Source organism: Mus caroli, chromosome 11, assembly GCF_900094665.2.
Source record: "Mus caroli chromosome 11, CAROLI_EIJ_v1.1, whole genome shotgun sequence".
Classification (NCBI taxonomy): domain Eukaryota; kingdom Metazoa; phylum Chordata; class Mammalia; order Rodentia; family Muridae; genus Mus; species Mus caroli.
Genome location: NC_034580.1, coordinates 101370231 through 101385533, shown reverse-complemented (window position 1 = coordinate 101385533; position 15303 = coordinate 101370231). Strand labels below are relative to the sequence as shown.

At 45.1% G+C, this 15303-nt stretch overlaps 1 protein-coding gene across 11 annotated transcripts in view; it reads left to right on the top strand.

The window, feature by feature from the left end:
* March10 (membrane associated ring-CH-type finger 10) overlaps positions 1 to 15303 on the top strand; it is a 94813-nt gene that overhangs the window by 7526 nt on the left and 71984 nt on the right. For all 11 annotated transcript variants that reach the window (XM_021178086.1, XM_021178088.1, XM_021178090.1 and 8 more), the window contains one exon: positions 10218 to 10334. In XM_021178086.1, the coding sequence (XP_021033745.1) occupies positions 10218 to 10334 (117 nt within the window). The remainder of the gene's footprint in view (positions 1 to 10217; positions 10335 to 15303) is intronic.

The following is a 15303-nucleotide window of genomic DNA, read 5'->3' as shown; positions in this document are numbered from 1 at the left end:
GTGGCAGAGACTAACGAAAGTCTTAGGTCTTTGGAGGTCTGCAGCTGCGGAAGGGAACTATGGGAATCCAGCCCCTTCCTCCCTTTAACTTCTTGGTCACTACGAGGTGAATGGATGCCATGATGGCCCGTGGCACCTCAGGCTCAAAGCGACAGGACATGACATCATAGCATCTGTCATCATCAAAGGTTCAAGGCTGTGAGCCAAAACAGCTGTCTTTAAGCTGACTTACCTCAGAGATGTGTTAGTAGTCACACACACACACACACACAAACAACCTAAGTCAGCTACAGCATAATAAGGAAGGGGCCATGCTCCTAGGGACAGGCACTGAGGAAGAGCTGCGTCTGTGGGTGTAAGTGATGGGAAAGAGCTAACCAAGCCATCACCAGCCAAATGTAAAGGCCCTGAGGCAGGATCTGCTTAGAGTCACCAGAAAGTGTCTGCAGGAGGAGGGGAAGAGCTCTGTAGAGCCAGATCAGGCTGGCTCTCGCAGGGAGAAGCAGGACGTGCCACCAGTGTGACTCTCATCACAGGGAGAGCACTGGACAGATTTTGAGAGAAGAGACACGATCTGGTTTAGATTCTTTTTTTAAATCACTTTGGCTTGTGTGAGGGGAAAAGGGCTGGAAGGGGCAAGAGAAAAAGCAGAAGATTTGGAAAGGAAAAGTGGGACTGGCATTTAAGAAAGAGGTTATGGTGAATTGGCCCAAGTTCGTAGGCATGTAGGTGGCAAAAAGTGGTCCAGCCCGGAAGCTGGAAGCCGAGCAGGTGAAGGATGGAGAGGAGCATCAGTGCTCAGAGAGCACTCCTGGCAACACGTTTACTGTCCATCAGCTCTTGTGGCTATCCTCTTGATTTAAAGCTTCCTAGTCTTTCCCTCTCTGACTCCACACTTCCAAAATCTTGAGCCAGCAGTCAGGGAGCCCTCTCAGCCTCCTGCCCTTCACCACCTTCCAGACCTCCAATCTCAGAGACTAGAGTGATCCTTGCCTGCTAGTGACCAGCTGACACCATGACCCAGTCCCTCGGCTGTCCAGCCTCTGCCGTCCATGGGACTCGGTTGTCTGTATTTTGACCTCTTTCCCACTATCTTTTGTTTACTTGTGTATGTATTTATCCATATTCTACATATAGACTACCTACCCATCATCTTGCTGGAGACAGGATCCAAGGCCTCCTGAATGCAAAGCAAGCCATCAACCAACTGAGTACCCTCACTCCTTCTCCTAGTGGCTCAATCTAACTAAATATGCTGACATTTCCACCTTAAGAATCAAGGAACAAAGCCTTTCCCTTCCCCTAACGGCATCCCTGGCTGCTTCCTGTCTGTCTCAGACTCCTGCAGCTAGCCAGCCTCATTTCTGTCTCCACTTCCTCCTTGGTTTGTGTGTTTGTTTTTAAGTCTCCTCTTCCTTCTCCCTAACCACTTCTGAGGTCAAGAAGCCAAATCAGTGACACCTTCCCAGTCTTGTTTCCTGAAGGCGACTTCTCCTGTCCTCTTCTCTCTGGTGTCATGGTCTCCTGACCCACTGTCTCCCTCATGTTTTCCCTTTTTATTTTCTCCTCTTCTCTCTGCCCTTAATTGCTGATGCACAGGGTCCCATCCTTAGCTCCCCACCCCCACCTTTTCTGATATACAAGGTCCTCATCGCCTGTTGGATCGTCCTCGTATTAGCTATGATTTTATACAAATGTCTTGTTACCCAGGAGTCGCCTCAAAGTGCCCGGATCATGGGCACACCTGCTTATTGGTTATTTTCATCTGGGTGTCACATGGACATCGCTAAGCCAACATGTCCACAGGATATCAAATGTCCATCCCCCTCCTAGCCCTCTTCACATCAACCATCTTCCCTGGCTCCTTCCTCTCTCCCACCCACAAAGCTTTGGCTACCAAACCCTGCCAAGCTTACCCTAGAGCACATGATCTCGTGGCACCCTTTATCGTGTGGCTACCACCATTGCCCCAAATGCCATAATTTCTGCACAGGACTATCACACTATCCTTTAGTATTAGCTGGTCTCCTCTTGTCATAACTGTTTGTCATCTGCCTGACTTTTGTCTTAATCTAAGCTGCGCATCAGCCCGTGCGTGTTACTGGAATACTTGAAGACCTTTAGCAGCTCTCCACAAAGCCAGGCTTCAGACCCAAAGACCTAAGAAAGACTAACCTTAGCAAGAACAACTTCTTAACCCTACCCCCAGTCCCTAACCTCCCCCCCACCCACATTTCTGACCTCCCTGCCCACCCTCTGCCCCTGCTTTAATTGTGTTCTCTACAAGTACAGTTAAGATCATAGTTTTAATTAGATTCTAATTTAGAACTTAGAATCTCTGGACTCACTTAGTATTGGGATTCATTTTGTTTGTTTTTAAGAAATCATAGGGTGGCAATTTACATAGCATAAAATTCGATCTGTCTTACATGTGCTAATGATTTATGGTAGATTTGTAGCTATAGCTGTCACCCAGTTTTGGGACCCTTCCTTCACCCCTCACCTCCAGCTGGAGACAGGACTGAACTTGTCATTTATGTCATTTTCTTTTCTTTTAGACAGGGTTTCTCTATATAGCCCTGGCTGTCCTGGAATTCACTCTGTAGACCAGGCTGGCCTCGAACTCAGAAATCCACCTACCTCTGCCCACTGAGTGCTGGGGCTTACTGTGTATACCGCCATGCCTGGCCCCACAGCGATTTTTAAATAATATTTAATCTGCCCCTTGCCTTTTTTTTCCAGAAAGGCTTTAAAGCTGTGACTTCAAAAAATCACTTGCAGCTGGGCATGAAGGTGTACTTGTAAACTTCCAGCATTTGAGAAGCAGAAAACGGGGGACCGTGAGTTCAAAGTTTCCCTGGGCTCGTTGAGAGAGACTGTCTTAAAAAAGAAAAGGATTACATTATCACTAACTTAGTCATCCAGTCAAAGTGTATTCAGATCATTTACTAAGGATAGCTGTGGCAGTAGAATCACACTCATACCTTAAGGGGGTACCTCCAACCTGCCCCCCCCCCGTGTGGCTGTGTATGCAGCCAACACAAAACCAGAAACTTACGTAAACATTAGGATGTCATTTTAATGATTTTTTTTTTTTTTTTTTTTTTTTTTGTAACTTGACTACACAGTTCTTGAGTGTGAACTTTGCAGGGACAGCATGTTGCATTGTCAGAAGGTTGCATGTGCCTGCTGTGGGTTTGGGCCCATTACACCCTGTGGGAATCCGAGCGTTCTCTCTCAGTGCAGCCATCTGCTCAGGACACCTGGGATTTCCTGCTGCAGAATGGTTATACAAATAGGGGAAGACCTAATCACCGCACGCGCCTCCCAAACCATACACACTTGCCACACATTCCACGCCCATGCTTGGCTTGGCTTTAATGAACTGGCTCAAATTGAAGCCCTTAGGAACCTCCTCATTCTTTCTAAGGTTGGGTTATTTCTGCTCTGTCCTAAAATACACCGAAGGGTGGTATGCATTAAATTAACAGGGTCTTTACAGGTCTGTGGGCTTAGCTACAAGAAAAGGCTAAAACCACCCATAATTGTTTTGCTTCTACTCCTTTCAGTGGCTGGGTGGGGCTCTTTTAAGAAAAAAAAAAGGAGACAAACATCTATCCGTTATATTATACGCTATTTCAGAATCTGGTAACCCGTATATAATTATATTCTATCTTAGAATTTGGCTCTGCTCTTCCAAGGGTGTTCACATTTCTTCTCTCTCTCTTCCTCTCTCCCCCCACCCCTGTGTGTGTGTATGTGTGTGTGTGTCCCTGTCCCTCTCCCCCTCCCTCTTCCTCAAATGTATTTATGTAACGGGAGGCAGAATTTAGCCTTAGCCATTAATGCCCACTGGAAAGCAAGACAGAAAGATTACACTTGGCATTTCTGCACAATTTTCTACAATCTCTCAAATGTGCTCAAATTGGTTTCATTTCATGTCACTTACCCACCTCAACTCTTTCAAGTGCAGATCAAAAACAAGGAAACACGAGATAGAAACGTGTTGGAGGACATGCGGTGGCTTTCATGCCGGGTGGCAGCGGGTGGCAGGGGTTGGCAGGGAGAGGGACAGGCTGAGAAGCTCTGATCCAAAAACCCCAAATCTCAAATTCTGAAACTAGCTGAGCACCCGATATGCTGCCACACGAGGAAAATTTCTTTCCCTGCACAAAATTATTTAAAACATAAAATACCCTCAAACTGTGGGCTTAAGGTACTTGGATTTTTGTGGTTAGAGCCGGGTCTCATCTGCCAGAGATCTTGTCCTGTGATATATGCAAATACCCTAATATCTGGAAAAAAAAACAAAAAAAACAAAACATCAAACTTTTGTTTTTAAGTGGGCTTTAATAATGTCACTGATAATTATTAAAGCCCTCAGCTCTGAGTTAGACCTTAATAAGCACAACATGCAAGAGCTGAGGGCAGTGCCTGCAAGCTCTCCTCACAGGACGGCCACCACCAATAGTGAGCTGGGCCCTCCAGCAGCAACTGTTAGTGAGGAAAATGCCCCATAGCCCTGCCCCCGAGCCAGTGTGGTGGGAGCAGCTCCTTACTTGAGGTTCTCTCCTAACACACGACTGACAAGCTAGAGCTTGTGTCAAGTTGAAAGAAAAAAGAAAGTCCGCCAGCACACCTAGGATGCACGAAGCCCCGGGTTCAGTCCCCCATCGCTGCATAAAACCATATTGGAGATTACAGGTAAGCCCCTCTAAACTCTCAGCTCTCGGGCAATAGAGGCAGAGGTTTAGATAAGTTTAGTCAAGTTTAGTCAAGATCATTATGGGCTACATAGCAAATATGTAGCTACATATGGACTACAAGACACCTTATCTCTAAAAAAAAAAAAAGTAAATAAAATAGGCTTTTAAAAAAAATGAGGCTATTTTTTCTCATAGCTGTTTTCATACAAAAACTGGAAATTTCTCCTATGACACACGACTTCACGGGTCATCAGGAGCCCCAATGACCGCAGGCCATAAAGAATCTGATCCTAACCTTTAAAAACTTCAAAAGCTGTGATGTTAAAGAGAAACTGAGTTGCCGTGCGCTCCAGAACGGGCCGTGCACAGAAAGCCCTCAGCTGGCTGGCTGAGTACCCTAGGTCCAGAGACTCTTCAGGGCAAGTGCATGCTCAGGCCCGGACAGGAAGACTCTTTCTTTGATGACCAAGATACAGCCAGATGCTATGGCAAAGGCTGAGTTTAGAAATAAGTAAAGCAGGAAGTGGGAGAACAACAATTAAAAGCCTGCTGATGCTGGGGGGTGGGGCTGACGACACTGAACCCTCCCCACAGGCCAGTCACAGCTAAGGTCCTAAGAGAGTCTTCTGTTCTCCTAACCACCTCCCAGCCCAGGGACGACTCTCTGAGGGAAGTGACAATCCACCACAGAGCCTGCAGGCCCAAGGTCTCTGCTAGGAAGTGGCAGGGCTGGAGTTGGGTGTGTTTACCAGGATTGAGTTACAGTGAGTCACAAAACCCACGCCATCCCCCACAGGCAGACTCTGTGATTTGCTCCCACAGTGGAAGCTGTTGTTAGAGGGCCAAGGTGCGGGAGGGTGGAGGGGGGGTGGGGGGTGAGGAGACACCACCAAAGGGGAAGAGAAAAGACACAGAAGTCATCCGAAGCCTTTAACTCCAAGACTGGTCTCTGATGGTCTGACCACATGTTCGAGACTCATGGACATTTCACACAAGGAGACTAATCCAAAGGCCCACGAGGAGGACAGTAAATTATCAATGGATTTTTTTCCCCTCCCCACCCAGAGATTCCACCTTCTCCGGCCACCTCGTCGCTTGAGGATCCCAACCACAGAACCAACACCATTAGTGACCATTCACAAACAGAACGACAACACATCCCGGGGCAGGGAATGCCTGGGTTTTGACTCTTAGGACTGGACTTCTGGCAGTTCCGTTTCTGCATTCCTTCACAGCAGAGCTGTAACTTTGACAGGATCGGTGTTTGGTTCAAACAGAAAGATTGCTCGGCCATCTCAGGCTGAAAGTCATCACCTGCCCTGTCAAGGCTTAGCTTGCCTCCCACGAGTCCACGAGAGGCAGGGAACCATAGAGAATTTTTCTCAACATTGCAAAAACCAATCTACTCATGCTCTCCTTCTGATAGAGAAATATTTAAGACAGAGGCGTTCATGAAGAGGATTTTAAATAAGTAAAACCACCCAGCCTACGAGACTTGGGTTCAAAACCTTCCTTGGTCCTGCCAGTGTTGGCGCACACTGGCCGCTCCACTTTCTGATCAACAGTAATGACCTAAATAGCCACAGGTGAGGTCACCACTTACACCTGCTGCTGTGAGAAGCAGACTTCCGAGTAAATGGCCCCACAACAACAGGTGCTCTGATTAGAAGCCACTGTGGGACGAGCCACACCCAAACAAACGAACAGCTCAGGGCTGGATAGCTTAGCTTGGGAAGTCTCCTGGTGTCAACTGTGGCAATCCGGGTTTGAGCTCCCCTCCCAACTCACACAGTGGAAGGAGAGAACTGGCTTGTATGAGCTGTTCTGTGATCTCCATGTGCAAGTCACATTTGCACCCCTATTAATTAATTAATACTATTTTAATGCTTTTTTTGAAAGCTTTTCTACTTGAATTTCATAAATCTCTTCAGCCAACTTCCTTCAAGTTTACCTGGTTTATTTTTTTGTTGTTGAACTTACTTTCTGACAGGTACTTTCTGTCTAGTATTACTTGGGTAACTCTCTCTCTTTCTCTCTCTCTCTCACACACACACACATGTGGTATGCTTCAGAGGCCAGAAAAGGTCATCAGATTCCCCCAGAGCAGAGCTTACTGGCAGTTCTGAGCCCCCAGTGTTGTTAGTGCTGGGAATGAATTCCAGTCCTCTGCAAGAAGCAAGTGCACTTAAGCCCAGAGCCATCTCTCCAGCCCCCTCGATGGGTTTCCTTACTTACATTATGCAATGCACAGGTCCCAGCAGTCCTTGCAATGACTTAGTAACAGAATTGCTCAAAATAAAACATGGACTGAGGGACAGCAGTAAAAGCCAAACCAACCACTTTGGGGGGTTCTCCATGTCCAAGCCTGGTGGGGTAAGACCTCACCTTTCTCTAGAATCCAGGAGTTCACCTGTGACCAGCTGGTGAGCTGGCAGGGGGTTGGGGGGGAGCGAGTTCTCCTACAATTGATTCCCTAGGTGTGGTGTGACTAACTCTTTCCAGGTGGTTCCAGGCAGCACCTGTTTTACTACAGTCAGTTCATGTCTATTCTTACTTAACCTTGTTCCATAACCTCCCAGGCTTTCCCTGGGCAGGAAACTGTGAATCCTACTGCATTCAAAAGGAAATGCTTTTTTTTTTTTTTTTTTAAATAATGGAAGCAAGAGAAAATGCAAATGATATCTTTCCTTTCTTACCAAGTCAGGAAGTAGGGAAATGCTAAAACTACTTTAGTGAATAATTTGACCCTTGGTAGGTCACAAATGAGAGAGGGTCACAGGATCTATGCACATAGAAATGCTCCAGCCGGTCAGTGGTGGCACATGCCTTTAATCCCAGCACTTGGGAAGCAGAGGCAGGTGGATTTTTGAGTTCAAGGTCAGCCTGGTCTACAAAGTGAGTTCCAGAACAGCCAGGACTATACAGAGAAACCCTGTCTCGAAAAACCAAAACCAAAAAAACAAACAAACAAAAAACAAAAAACACATGCATACAAGACCTGCACAGTGAACATACCAGTTGTCATGGAAACATGGATGGGGGAGAGCATCACAAGGCCCCATCCCTACATGAAGAGCTACAGGCATCAGTGGCCACCAAGGAAGGCAGAATCCATTTTCTCCACTGATGAACTAACTCTGGAATAGGGTATCCAATCCCAAGTGAAGCACAAACAGCACTAAATGTAATATATATGCATATATATATGTATATCATAGAAATATATATATATCATAGAAAGGTCATTCATTAATTTGAGAAGGGATGGGAGGGTCTTGGGAGGAATTGGAGTGAGATATCAGGTGTAAATGACATGACTACTGTATACTAAGTATAAAATTCTCAAAAACTATTAAAATATTTCATAATTTAGTAAACTGCTTAAGATTTTGATGACAAAAAGAGTAAGGTAAATATGAGCGAAACACAATGCCATACATGTCAGAAAATGTCATGATGAAATCCATTATTTTCTATACCAACTTTAAAATTGACAAAAGAAAAAAAATAGATGATAGAAAATTCAAGAGGTGAAAGGCGGTTCTTACTCTCTAAATTCTTACTGGCTAGCAGGGGGAAATCTGCAAAACAAAACCAATTACAACGAAACAGGAAAACTATACAATTCAAACTGTGTGTGTTAGCTTTATGTTAATACACAGCAATGCCCTCTTTATTCACAGGGTGGGAAGATGCCTTCCAAGACCACATCCCCCTACCCACCCTAGTAGAATTTGGAACCATAAAGGGTTTTTTTTTTCTTTTTTAGATTTATTTATTGTTATATGTAAGTACACTGTATCTGTCTTCAGACACATCAGAAGAGGGTGTCATATCTCATTACGGATGGTTGTGAGCCACCATGTGGTTGCTGGGATTTGAACTTAGGGCCTTTGGAAGAGCAGTCAGTGCTCTTAACCGCTGAGCCATCTCTCCAGCCCCCCATAAAGTGTTTTAAATGTCACTTTGTCACAGCCTCAATTGAGCAATACCTAAATCAGATGTGGGGGGGGGCAGTCTGTGGGGGTTGTCTTGATGGTTAATTGAGGTAGGAAGATCCACACTGAGTCTGGATGCCCCATCTCATGAGTGGGTGGGCCTATGTAAAAGTGAAGAAAGCTACCCAAGTGGAAGCGGTCAGCAAGCAAACTACAATACATGTGTTTATTCTCTCCGGTCTTGGTCTTGGCTGGATACGATCTAACTGCTGGAGTTCCTACCTTTTTCTTCCCTCCCTGATGGACTGCAACCTGGAATTGTAAGCAGAAGAAACCCTTGTCCTGTCCGGTTAGGCACAACAAAAGATTAGCAGTGTTATCTCGTCTTAAGAAAGAACAATTCTGGCGATACTTTGTAACACCGTTGCCAGCCATACACTGTAACACAGTTGCCAGCAATACACTGTAACATAGTTGTCAGCGCCACTGTGCTTGCCCTTGGGGTTCATCATTAAACAACCATAGGATTACTCAGCAGCAGTGTTTTGATAGCCACAGCAGAGCTGACAAATGCAGCAGCTATGAAGTGCAGGAGTGCAGCACACAGAGTGTGCATGTGCTGGACAAAGAGACAATTCATGTCCAGGGCAGAAAAGAGTGGGATGAAGCGAGATTTTTATCACGATATTCAGAACGGTACAAGATTGAAAACTTATGAATTATTTATTCTTGGAATCTATTTCATGTTTGTGGACCAAAGATGACTGTAGGTAACTGTTGAAACTACAGATAGAGGCAGGCTACTGCCCACTGCTTCATTCCAGAGAAAGAGATGATGTCACACAGTCAGATCTTAGTGATCAGCAGGCTGAGCCAAGGGAACCGCATTTTACAAAGAGAGGGTCACATATAGCAGATGCAAGAAAAGTCTTCTCCTGTAACTAATAGCCTAGATGCAGATCAACCCAAGACATGGCATGATGGGGTGCCACAGAGAGGAGTAGGACTGGAAGAAGTTGATAGGACTTCTGGGGTACAACCTTCCTTAAACAGGCAACTGTTTTAGGGGCTAGAGAGATGGCTCAGCAGTCGAGAACTCTTGTTGCTCCATCCTGGGGCCCAGAATTCAGCTTCCTATAGCAGTAGGGTAAGTTCCCAAATACCTGGAACCCAGCTCCAAAGGAACTCATGGTGTCTCTGGCCTTCCGGGACACCTGCACTTACCTGTGCATGTAAACACACATGAATGAGTACACACAGACATAAATACAATCTTTTTGAAAGAAAGAAAGAACAAACCCTATTCTTTATAAAATGCTCTGTGGTTTGTATATTGTTTATATTTCCTAAAGCAGTGAGTGGTGGTTTGACTCTGGCATTTGGGGCATTTGCGGGGAGGGAATGACACCTGGTCTTTGGATCTGGTAACAGATATTTCATGAACAGCTGGAGAGAAATGTCATTTTCCTCATGCCTCTCAAATTGGTCTTAAGCCTGAAATTGCCCAAACTACTCACAGACCCCAGACCCAGCAGAAAGAAGCTGTTTCTCATCAGTGTCGTGTGTTCCCTAGGCTTGTTTGAAACGACAGGAAAACAAGAAAGAACCAAATGAGAAGAAGCAGGAGCAGCTGTGGGTGAGAGATACAAGTGACAGGTCCCGGTTTTCAAGCGGGTCGTCATGCAAACAGGTATGGAGAATTTAAGTCTTTTGCTTGTGTGTGTGTGTGTGTGTGTGTGTATGTGAAAACTAACTCCAAAAGGAACCTATTGGAGCTATCAGTTGGTAAAGAGCTTGCTTCACAAACCTGAGAATCTGAGTTCAATTTCCAAAACCCATTTTAAAACAAACAAACAAACAAAAAAGTCAATTGTGGTAGTGTGTGTTTGGAGTCCCAGAGCTGAGGAGATAGAAACAGGAGGATTCCTGGAGCCTGCTGGCCAGATAGCCTGCCAGAATTGGGAAAACCCCAAGCCAGTGAGAGCGAGCCACCATCTCAACCTCCCCCCACCCCCAGAAAAAAATAAACCAAGGTATGTGATGCTCAAGGCACAACACCCAAGATGTCTGCACAGCTGGTTTTACCATTGCTCGAACAGCTAGAGATAAATATCATTTCATACACATGTTGAGCACACATGGACATGAAAACTAATAAGATAGAAGTTTGTTGTAGAATCCGAAAGACAAGGGCAAGGAAGACATGCGCCAAATGCTCCCATCCTGGATGCCACCAAACACCCAAGCCAAGGCATCCCTTGCTGGGCCTGCTCTTGTCCCCTGGTGGTAAAGGACCTGACATTCCTGATCTAAGACATGCATTGATCTTAGAGTCCAAGGCGCTGGGCCTCCTCAAATTCAGCACCATGTTTGTGGCTTCTGATCTAACACTTTGCTTCACTGACCTGCAGAGACTCGCAAAAGGCAATGAAAACTACATATATAGTAACTGCCAATTGTTTAGACATTTTTTGTGTACTATGATAATAATTAAGAACAATGTAGTATTACAACAATATTACAGTGTTCACAGTATGTGAGTGTGACTACCATTGCAAAATGTACTCAGTGCTTCACATGCATGACCTCATTTCATTTTCAAAGATACATATATGTCCATCTACCTACCTATCTGATGTAAGCATATAGTTTCCTTTATACTCCTGAGACAGAGTATTATGTGTCTCAGGCTAACCTCAAACAGGTTATGTAGCCAAGGCTGCCTTTGAACTCCTGATCATCCTGATTCTACTTCACAGATGCTAGAATTATAGGCAAAGGCCACCACAATTGGCTTAGTATACACATATTAAGACATATAAGTCCCGGAGAGATGATTCAGTGGTTAAGAGTGCTGACTGCTCTCCCAAAGGTCCCGAGTTCAATTCTGGGCGACTGCACGGTGGCTTACAGCTGTCTGTACGGTGCTAGAGGGATGGCTCAGTGGTTAAGAGCACTGACTGCTCTTCCAGAGGTCTTGAGTCCAATTCCCAGCAACCACATGGTGGCTCACAGCCATCTGTAATGAGATCTGACACCCTCTTCTGGTGTGTTTGAAGACAGCTACAGTGTACTTAAATACATAAAATAAATAAATTAAAAAAAAAATTTAAAAGACATATAAACAGGATGGTGGTGCATATAATCACAGCATATAAGAGGCAGGAGAATCAGCAGTTTGAGGCTAGCCTGAGCTAACAGCACCCCTACCCCACCCTAGTTTACTTTCTATTGATATAATAAGCACCATGAGCAAAAGCAAACTCGGGAAGGAGCGGGTTTGTTTCATCTTACCGCTCATCATAAAGGGAAGTCAGGGAAGGAACTAAAGCAGACTCTAGAAGGGTGCTACTTACTGACCTGTTCTCTCTAGAGCTCGCCCAGCTTTTTTATAGCATCTAGGACCACCTACCCAGGGGTGGCACCACCCACGATGGTCTGACCTTCTCACATCAGTCATTAATCAAGTATATGTCCCCAGCAGACCAATCAATGGACGCATTTTCTCAATTGAGGTTCCCCCTTGCCAGATAACTCTAGCTTGGATCAAGCAGAGAAAACACTAACCAGAGCTTTTATGAACCCACGGACACACACACACACACCTTGGCCATTTTACAGATGACAACTTGCCTCAAGTGGTCCTAAGGAGCCTTAGCTACAATTTCATAGGCGTTTTGCAGTGGCAAGGGCATTCCATCCCAGACGAGTGTCTCCTGTTTAAGGTCTTCTCTATCTAAGTATTTTACTTATCCTGTGTAAGAGCTAAAAGACCACAAACTGCCTCCAACCTTGGCTGTTAGCAAGGCGAATTGATTTAAGGTGAGTAAAATACCCTTTATGAATTCTTATTTAATATTTTATGCCTGAAACAGACTCCCGAGGAGGGATTGTCTCTTTCCTATCAGAGGCATGGATCTCTGAGACAGATCTCGGATACCCAATATCAGTCAAGCTCTTGATTCCTTCTTTAATCTATGATGTTCACACAGTAGTTATTTAATGTTCAAAGGACACCTTAAAAACATCAGTGATTGATGTTTATGGACGTAGCTGTTTCTCTGGGAGAGATATATACTCCCTATTAAGGGGTATAAAAGCACGCGATAAACTATCCCACCTAGAGGCTGAAGGTGAAAGAGACGATCTCACCACATTGGCAGCTGCCAGAATGCTTTGCCTGCGTCTCTTCCTGCTGGTCAAGGACTAAATATAAAACCTGCCGCTGACACCAAGGGAGGGAGGTTAATCCAAAAATTAAAGCTGATTTGGTTAGAGAAACATATTTTTAGCACTAAGATAAATTCTGGCACTTTTACACTTAGAATAATGTTTAAAAAATCAAGAACTGATACCAAAAAAAATGTGATGTAATTTTAAGGCAGACAGCAGCACTTAGCAGTTCCTAGATTGGGATTCCCAAACAAATGGACACCTGGGTCCTGCCGTTTCATACAAAGGGTCACATACCAGGTCACAGCCATGATTCACAACAGACAGTGCACACCCTCTGGACCACTCTGGACTCATCAGCTGATGTTCCTTTCTGGCAGCACCATTGGGTAAGCTGCTGTCTGTCAGATGCCTGTAGTGCTCTCTTCCCGCTATAAAAAAAAAAAAAATCACCCTTTCAGCCACGGTCACACCAGCCCTCAGATCACTTCCAAACAAGGGTGTGGCTGTCCCTTTAAAAGTAACTATGTAAAGCAGCTTCTGTTGTCATCAACAACTGGGACCTGATTTTCTAACTCAATTTTATATTTTCTTATACCCAACATGAAGTGACAGCAGACATCACATAAAACTCACCATTTCTATTAAAAGGCAAGGCCAGGCGGCCAGGCATGGTGCTATACACCTTTAATCCCAGCACTCGGGAGGCAAAGAAGAGGCTCTGTGTGAGCTAGAGGCCTGCTTGATATACACAGCAAGCTCCAGGCCAACCAAGGCTACATGGTGAGACTCTGTCAGGAAAAAAGGAAGAGGAGGAGGAAGAAGATGACAAGGACAGGGATTTCCTTGTTGCATAATACCATCATGCCTATGAAACTATACTTGCAAATCAACTTTAATTCTTCAAATAAATATTCCCAATGGCTTGATCTTGCTTGTATAGTATCTTCAAGGTCCCACCTTCTCGCTGAGAACACAGATAGAATCTGAACTTTCCGCTCTGGTTTGCACTTTTGCTTACTCTCATCATTTGAGACACTGGGGATACTATGACATTCGACTCTGGACACAAAAGAGAGAGGAAGAGCAACATGGGAGAGACGGTTGATTGATGTATGGCGTGTGTGCTTGCATGCCTATCCTGCTCTACTCTGGTACAAAAAAAGGGGGCGGGGGGGCAAGGTCCCATAAGAGACTCAAAGCAGATGCAAAAAAAAAAAAAAAACCCTCCATCCTGAGGACCGAGGGTTCGTTTGAGCCATTCCTCAGACTTCTGCAGCAGTCCAGTTGTTAGTGCCTCAGCCAGCCCTGCAGTATCCAACCCCCGAGGGAATGCACGACTTATTAAATAAACCTCTTCTTGAAGGGTGCACAGTGCCAGGGGGTGCTGAAGCAACTCTCTCAGGGACTCTAAGACAAGAAAGAAGAAAGCTGGCATCTCTCAAAGGAGAACCAGGACAGACAGATCCAATTTCCAGAGCCCAGCATATTGAATGACACCCAGGCAAAACATCATTGGTCAATCAGAAAAGGGCTGGAAAAAGATACAGACAAGCGAGATCCTGTGAACCAAACAACCCCTCCCAGGGGGTGGGGAGGGGCACCCAGTCATTTCCTTCCAGAGATTGCAGAGCCTCGAACTCTGGGTAACGTTTTGCGTCTGATTTGGGAAGGCAGGCATATCTCCTGATTTGAGTGGCTAGTGGGAAAGTCAGTTGTTGAATTCATGGAAAATTTTCCGGCGTTCCATCGTTCTTTGAAGCTCGCCATGACCAAATTTTGACACTCGTATCTTGGTTGTCATCACTGGCTCATTTCTTAACCCAGACTCCAACTGTCGAACTTCTGATGAGCTTAGAACAAAGGAGGCGTTTACCATGAAGTAAGAGTTCCGTGTCAAGCTGTCATTTCCAGACTCCTGCCTCGAAGTGGGCCGATCATCTTCAGTGGCTGCTCCTGGACACACCTCCTCTTCATAACCTGAGGCTCTCTAGGTCTGCAAAGGTTGTGTTTAAGTTCAAAGTGAAGCAATCTCTGTCAAGCCTGTTACTGAGATGCTCTTTAGTGAGGTGCCTTCCAAGTGCTGAAAACACAGCAGAAGCCATGGTGTCACTGTGTAAGTTTAAGCAAAGAGCCTCAGTCCTCCAAGGGGCACTTACTATATATATATTATGATTATCTTGCAGAATCATCGTGAGTGTGAAGGAACTTTCTGAGAGATAAGCTTACATTAAATCATGTGCATAAACTTCCTTGTTAGCCAGTTCTACCACAAATGATGCCCCAACAGGCATCAGTGAAGAAACAGGTTCTGTGGCTTCTAGAACATTTTCCTTCACCTCTGCCTCATGCTCCGCCACATTTCTAAAAGCCAACGTGACGTCACTTCTCATAAACTTTTCTAGAGGGCTAGAGGACAACATCATGAACTGTTTGAAGCAATTAGAATTTATGATGGAGATAAACAGTAGTTCTGCATATCCATC